This window comes from Pieris rapae, chromosome 12 (genome assembly GCF_905147795.1).
Source record: "Pieris rapae chromosome 12, ilPieRapa1.1, whole genome shotgun sequence".
Taxonomy (NCBI): domain Eukaryota; kingdom Metazoa; phylum Arthropoda; class Insecta; order Lepidoptera; family Pieridae; genus Pieris; species Pieris rapae.
In genome coordinates, this window is record NC_059520.1 from 10,010,001 (window position 1) to 10,017,601 (window position 7,601).

The 7,601-nt window shown below is 32.0% G+C and overlaps 1 protein-coding gene across 1 annotated transcript; it reads left to right on the plus strand.

Annotated features, from left to right (window-relative positions):
• The first annotated feature begins 3,367 nt into the window (after window positions 1–3,367).
• Window positions 3,368–4,837, plus strand: LOC110996676 (calcium homeostasis endoplasmic reticulum protein-like). The gene is made up of 3 exons (XM_022264482.2): window positions 3,368–3,663; window positions 4,033–4,262; window positions 4,515–4,837. The coding sequence occupies exons 1-3, from the start codon at window positions 3,530–3,532 to the stop codon at window positions 4,835–4,837; spliced, it is 687 nt and encodes a 228-aa protein (XP_022120174.2). The 5' UTR covers window positions 3,368–3,529.
• The last annotated feature ends 2,764 nt before the right edge of the window (window positions 4,838–7,601 follow it).

Consider the following 7,601-nt stretch of genomic DNA (forward strand, 5'->3'; position numbering starts at 1 on the left):
GCTTGCCATCTCTAGCGATGCCTGTCGGCTCCAAAATAAATAATTAATAATCAGCCTCGTGAAAAGAGGTAATTTAGATTTTGAATAGTTATAGCTACAACTATTTCATTGAATATTTAGTATACATAGTATCTAAGTTTGTGCTCAGCTTGTGATTTGCAAATCAATTCCGTAACATCTAAAGTCCATATATATACCATATATACATATGATAGGTACTTGAATCTCGCTTGTTTCTCCCGTACAAGCCATGTCAAGTCATCAATTGTCTGTCCTGTCTTAACTATGAATATGAATTACGAATTGGAATAATTAACTTCAAAAATATATTTCAGAAACAAAGTGTTAATTGTTCTATTGCTTATGATAAACAAAATTTTTCTATGTTTTTTGGCGATTAATGCCACAAACAATTAGCGACTGTAATTGTTTAATATGTATTTTTATCAATATAATAACTTCGATCGAGGCATTTATTTTAAACGATAGTAATTTTTCTTACATCCCGTTTGACGATGTATGCAGCACACATTCTGTCAATGTTATATCAAACGTCATAAAGAAAAAAAGTGTGAAAAAGCCAAAAAAATAAATTTGCTTACGTAATAAGTGTCAGGATTACTTAATATGGTGGTTAAGAATTCTTAAATTTTCTAATTTTCTGACAATAACAAACATAATAAAAAATAATTAGCGAAATAGATCCAGCCGTTCATGCGTGATGCTGTGACCAAAGGAAATATCCAGGGTTAATTAATTATGGGTAATAAAAACCAAATCTTCAATGCGATTTTTTGCCCCTGAATAGTTTTAGTGGGCCTTGGAACCTAGCTAAAAGCTTAATGCATATAAAGTATCGCTCGCGTCTCAATGACTCGACAGAAGTGCTGCGAACAAAACTTCACATCTGAGGGTTAGACTACTTGATACCCATCACGCTGTATGGGTATTAAGCAGGGTATTGATCAGGTTTCTAGCTTTATGTACACTTTAATAGTAAAAGTAAGGAGTAAATTGATTTTAAATCCATTTGTAAGTTAAGTACGGTTTTTATTTATTTGATGCCACGCAACAATATACTAAGTTTAAAATAAACTAAAGGGAACATAGACAGCAGACATACTGCAAGGTCTGATATACTTTTCCGACAACAATGTAAGCAATGCTGGAAGCCAGTTCAATGCAGAATTAATAAGAAAAAACATTTAATAGTTATGTGATGCTTGAATAAAAAGGTATTTTACGTTATGATATTAAAAATAGGGAGTAGATTTTTTTACTTTTCTGGATGTTTACAAAACAATTTAATTTGTATGTTGAATACGGAAATGTACGTATCTACCGACTCCTATTTTTTTTCGTCCATATTTATTTTTAAAATGAAGAAAGACAATAATTAACCACAAAAAGCTAGAAAGACATCTTGTATTTCAAGAAGAATCACAAGTGGGTAGTTAAGTATAGTTATATTTAAAATTAAGTAAAATTCATGAACATTAAAATGTGAAGATACGCTTTGCTTGGTAGAGAAGTTGAATAAGATTTCTACAGAGAAACATTACATTAAAATTACTAGAAATGACCTACTTTTGTGTTATAGGTACCTATTTATCTACTGTATGTTATCATATGTTTTTTCAATGAAAAAGAAGAATATATTTATATACAAAATAATAATGACTATTTTTATGCAATATGAGTTGTCTCTGTATCTCTTTAAATTTGTTCTTAAGGCCTGTATTCACTTTGATCAGTAATTGAGGATGATTAGTGTAGGTGTGCAGTCCAAGTCACTACTTGGACACACACTGGACTGGACACTTCCAATTCTTGTTTAGTGGCTCTGTTAAGTAAATTTAGTTGTCCATACCTATCGATCAGCAAGTTTGGACAAACATCAAGAATCGTTAATAGATGTAAACGCTATGCTATCTGAAACCGAAGGAATTTTGAAAGCTAAACATGGGAGACTTAGAAAAGTTTGGTTAAAAAATAAATTTATTCATACTAATTTAATATAAAACTAATCTAAAAACATAATAATAAATAAACATTACTAGTAAAAACTTCAAACCTAAACCACTTTAAAACTAATTATAAATAAATACATTTATTTCACACGAAATGATATTTAGTAGATTAGTACTTAACTTAACTTCTCTTAGTAAGTTCGTACGCGCCCGAGGCACTGCCATCTGGATTACTAGAAGACCCATTCATGGCGTAAGCTAACAACTCTTTAAGGAATTGGCTGGTGAAGATACAAGTGAATATTACTTTGCTCTCAGGTTGACCCAAGTGTCTGCCGCCTGTCCACTCTTATTTGCAGGCACGCTGCGACTGAGAGGGAAGGGAGGGCGCACGGTACGTACTCTTGCAAAAAATATAACACGCTTCTAATCACGTTACTATTTGTTTTCTCCTAATCACTAATCAGTAATCAATGTGAAACCAAGCCTTATGCCAGAAAAATATAAATAACGTCAAAATACAGTTATCTAAACTCCGACGGAGCGCCACAAGTTTCTTACCATTCCCTGCCTCTTTTACTCCATCTTGCCACGTTACAGGTACTCTCTTTTTTTTCTCTATTATTCCACAACTTATAAAAAAATCGATAATAATGTGTCTTTGCCTGTTCTATAAGTCCACATAAACTTAACAAACTCCTGTGGGAAGTAGTTAAAAATTTTCCCCCACGCAAAATCAAAGTCAAAATCCTAATGGAGGAAGCCATTAGGCATTCATCGATTCTTAATTTATCTTTCTTTTTCTTTTTATTCGTGAAGTTAATCGTTCAGATTCATTCGGGTTCAATTATAAGGAATCGTAAATCTTTTCTTCGATATAATCATTAATTTGGGGAGTTTGGTGATTGGATTTAGAATCTTGAAAATTCGACTAAAATTTTGCCATAAATTTGGAATCAATCATAATTACATTACATCTTGGTTAAAAAAATTTCATCTACGTATTACTTCCACTGTACGGATTTGAATGAAACACTGACATTTTTTTGCTTTTTATATTACATTATACCTTATTACTATTATTGATATAGAATATGTAAATTTTGATATATATAATTACAAAATTACTGGGCATCCTACTTTTACAATGCATAATGTAAAGTCAAAGATAAAACATTTCATATAAGATGAAACTAAATTTTAAGTATGCACAATATACGTGAGTCGTATGAATGAATGTATGGTACCTACTGGTTTTTGCTTTAAAAATTCATCAAAAATACACTTATTGCCACTCTACTCATTACGCCACATCGTGTATATGGCGGCATAAAAGCAAATTTTAGTGAGTGAGTGAAATAATCGGCGTGTCTTAACGTTACGGCATCATCATCATAATTAATTAAACAATGATTTAAATCGAAATTCGAGTAATTTAACAAAAACTCTATGAAGGAGTGACATAAATTTAAAAATCAAATTTGACAGTGCCACGAGTCTAACTCGAAAATGAAATTTTTAAAAATATTTTCTTTACCAACAAATTCTGATGACAAATAATGGAAGGATATAGATACCCATATCCGAACCAATATCCCCCTGTGGGGTCAGAGGGGCAGTTTCCTGATCATGGGGACGGTTTTGGAGATTATTACGAAGCGGGCCCTATTCATGAAGACAAAAGCACCAGAAGGTAACATTTTTTAACTTCAATAAAGATAAATAAATAATATACTTAAATATATTTTTTTACTTTATTAAAATTAAAAATTATTACGAGAGAGATAAATTATACTAAAGATAAAACCCATGATGTATGGCAGAACCCTTTCTACGAAAAAAAGGTTATTTTAAGTAATGAAATTAAAAAGAGTGGCGGAGAGTTTATTGCCAGTTCATCTCTTCCTTTCGACTCCCTTAATTTGAGAACTGGCAGTAAATGGATAGCATTCAATGTATATTTCTTTTTTGATGTTCATAAGTGAAAACTATGTTACCCTACATGAATAAATGATTTTTGAATTTAAATGAAATGAAATTATAATTAAAGCTTTTCTTCCAGACGCAGCCGTTCAAAGCAAACTAAATCAAAACGCGAAACGAACAGATCACGTTCGAGAAGTAGAACATCACTCTCAGATCACTCTCGATCACAATCACGGACATCAAGATCTCATTCACGGTCTAGATCACGGTCAAGAAGTAAAAGTCATGGTCGATCGGGGAGTCGCCGGGACTTAAATATGCGCGAGCCAAGTTTTCTGGACGCTTTTAGAATTTTGTATCTAACGCGTAGGTTATTCTTCCTTATATAATCGTTTTGTGATATATCATAGATATATTTTTCCTTAATATATAACTCGTCATGTTATAATTATTAATAATATCTTTATAATAAACCTAAGTAGGTATTTATTGCACAATCATGTTTTTTTTGTTTTTTCAAGCTTTAAATTAAATTTAGTTCATTTGTTTCAATTCAATACATACGGATATTGATGCAATGTATTCTTTGGCTGACTTACGTATGACGTTATTTTTCAGCTAGTAAACATAAGAAGAGTACGACGAAATACCTAGCCACAAAAAAACGCCAAGACAGAATACAGGAGATACTTAAGAGCGACGGGCTTGGCTCAAAGCGGTGGATGTTCTATCCAAGGTCACGAATGCATGATGACATGGCCGTTGTGACAGTCAATGGAGTGGGCGTGACCCGTGATTGTGACCAACGTGTGAAAGTTGATAGTAATTTTCTCAGAAAGTACAAACGTAGTAAACATGTGGACAAAGATGCCCCAATCGCAAAGCTGAAACGGTGGGAGCTGATTTTTTATAAGAAGCTAGGATTTATTCAAGCTGTTTAGTTATAAAGCTTTTATCAATATGTTGTTTGTATTGCCCATTATCTCTTGTTAAGGAATTATATAAAACAAGCTTCCTTCTCTCAATTCAGTGACATAGAATACTATATTTACCATTTGAAAATAAATAGTGGCGCTGCACCTTTTAAAGGTCCGGGTTTCAGATTTCTGTATCTGTTTCATGATGATTTTCATTTTCCTGCCACACGCCAACTAATTTTTGGATCTTAGACAAGCCGGTTTCCTAACAATATTATCTTTTATATTATATAGTGCACAGTAACAGCAGAGTAGAAAGTGTAAATCTTGTTAGGTGTAATTTGTATGGTCGCCATGGGCGGCGGTATCACTTAACATCAGGTGAACCTCTTGCCCGTTTTCCCCCTGTTCTTAAAAAAAAAAAAAATTTATTCTACCCTTGAAAGCATCAAGTGACGCCGTTTGTGAGTCGCGAGGCTAAAATGAATTTAATGATAAAAAAAAAAATTAAAAACCACTATACTTCCATAGCTTAGTGATTAATATAAGTAAGATTGGTGCCGTTTCAAAGTTTAAAATATTAGTTAAAAATATGTTACCGGCCTTTTAATGGGCGGCAGTATCACTTAACATCGGCCTCATGTTACATACAAAAAAAGTTGTTTTTAGTTATTTTTGTTTGTTTTGTTTCCTAACTAAGCTAGCAACTATGAAATAACTGTTACTAAAACTACATTTGGATATAATCTGTAATAAAGCAGTTATATTTCTATTAAAAAGGCATGGAATAAAAAACGTTACGACTAACATAAAACAGCTAAGGTCTTAATTCAAAACTGATTGTAATCTATTCATTATACCAATGAAATAGATTTTAAAGAAGTATTGAATTCTGGACAGAATAACCTCTTGAAAATGTTCAGGTTCAAACGTCTACTAGGTTTTATTCGTAATAATTCAACCCTCGCGTTGCGGCGCCGGGTCTGAAGTACCCCGCTCTTTATATTTGCACTCAGCTCACCCGAGTTGCGTTTTTAAGTAATTACTTGCGTTTTGGTTAAAAAAATTAAATACACACTGTGAGCTCGAGCTTTAGAAAGTAAGAAATGCTATGGTGCCTAAGAGTAATTAATTTTAACACTTTTGTCTTAAGTTCATTTATACACAGATAACGTTTTAATATATTAACAAGACCACAATGTGAAATGAAGAATATAATTAAAATTGAAATAGCCAACAGCGAATTTGTCCGAAGCGATGCTATGCGTTAGATTCATATACGACGCTAATTACAGTACAGTTTTGATTTGCTTTAACGCGGTCCGGTTAACCGCGTTATAGGAAATCGCTATGTAGAAGTATTCACGTAAAACCGTTTTTTTACTATTCAAAAACTAGGTATACGAATGTAATTTAGCTTTATTTTATAACACAATCCAAACAAGTTCAAAGGTAGACAAAACAATAAAATTCACAAAAATAACTTGAGAGGTCTCCGCGTTATATCGGGAACGGAAATCGCGTTATCGTTAACACGCTATATGGGTACCAAAAGTTACAGGATTACTGTATATAATCTATTTTAAGATAAAATCACCCCTGAATAATGAAAATTAACAAGGCAATGTTATTCAATGGTTTTTATGGTAGGGTTCCTAAATGATTTGGATTTTAACCGTGGCCCTCCCCGAATCGTGGAAATAAAAACATTGTATAAACGCTTGATCAGTTCAGAACCCTTTCTAATATATTTAGTTTAATGACCCTAGGAACAGTAAAAAGTACCCCATTTGAGAATTAATTGCCTTACAATCATTATTATCACTGAATGTTTGCATATAATTTTAACTGGAAATATAATTTTAAATTATTTAATTGAAATGATTTAAAATTATATTTTATTATACGGTCTTAACAAAACGTCAGTGATTAGCGTGATTAGTTTTGATATTCGTTCTACATGCTTTCGGCTTATCAGGCATGGGCAATATGTGGGCACTCCAAAACATGATTTTTTTTTTTGATTTATCAAATGCTTCTAAGACAAATAAATTTAATTTTATATTATAGGAGAAGCATTGCATTTTAAATTTTTGTTTTTATTTTTAACAATTTATAATAATCAAGCTTAAAATTCCTGGACTGATCAAAAAATTCTTTCATTTCACTTGAAATCAAGAATTTTCGAATACCTGTAGAGTCTTTTTTAAATTTGCTAAAGTCGGACATTTTACGTAAATGATGTTACGATTTTATGAATTTATTAGAATGTTTTCGTTGTAAAGTAAAATCTGTGTATTTTTTGGATTATGAATGTTTGTATGTAATAATCTAAAAGGAAATAATTAAATACTAAGAAAACTAAGTAAAATAAAACTTTTAAGATAGAAAAAATATACCTATAGTCCGACTTAGTGGACTTTCCACTACCACGAGATTGGTAGCTACTCGAGTGAAACCGCGGGGCATTAGTATGTTATTTGATTATTTAATATATTAGCATTTATAAAATAATTAAAATAATGATCTAAAAACTGAACTTTATTTTTTTAAACTGAAAATAGCTTGTGTTATGGTAACTCCCTAGCAAGGTATTAGCCAATACGCTAACGCCCAAACCCAATAACCTATCTCAATCCATTTTGACCGTTTGAGATCTTAATCCAAATATTGTTAAGTGTGCCAATCGACGGATTGTAATAGTCATCTGTCGATACAAGCTATCCATGGTAGGTCAGATCGATGTATGTGAATAGAATTTTGTATGAAAATGACAGTTCAACTGTGC

Excerpts from the sequence above, each read along its gene's own strand:
- LOC110996676 (XM_022264482.2), top strand. The coding sequence starts at position 3,530 with ATGGAAGGATATAGATACCCATATCCGAACCAATATCCCCCTGTGGGG. Across the intron at positions 3,664-4,032 it reads GAAGACAAAAGCACCAGAAG|ACGCAGCCGTTCAAAGCAAA; the intron begins GTAACATTTTTT and ends CTTTTCTTCCAG. Across the intron at positions 4,263-4,514 it reads TAGAATTTTGTATCTAACGC|CTAGTAAACATAAGAAGAGT; the intron begins GTAGGTTATTCT and ends GTTATTTTTCAG.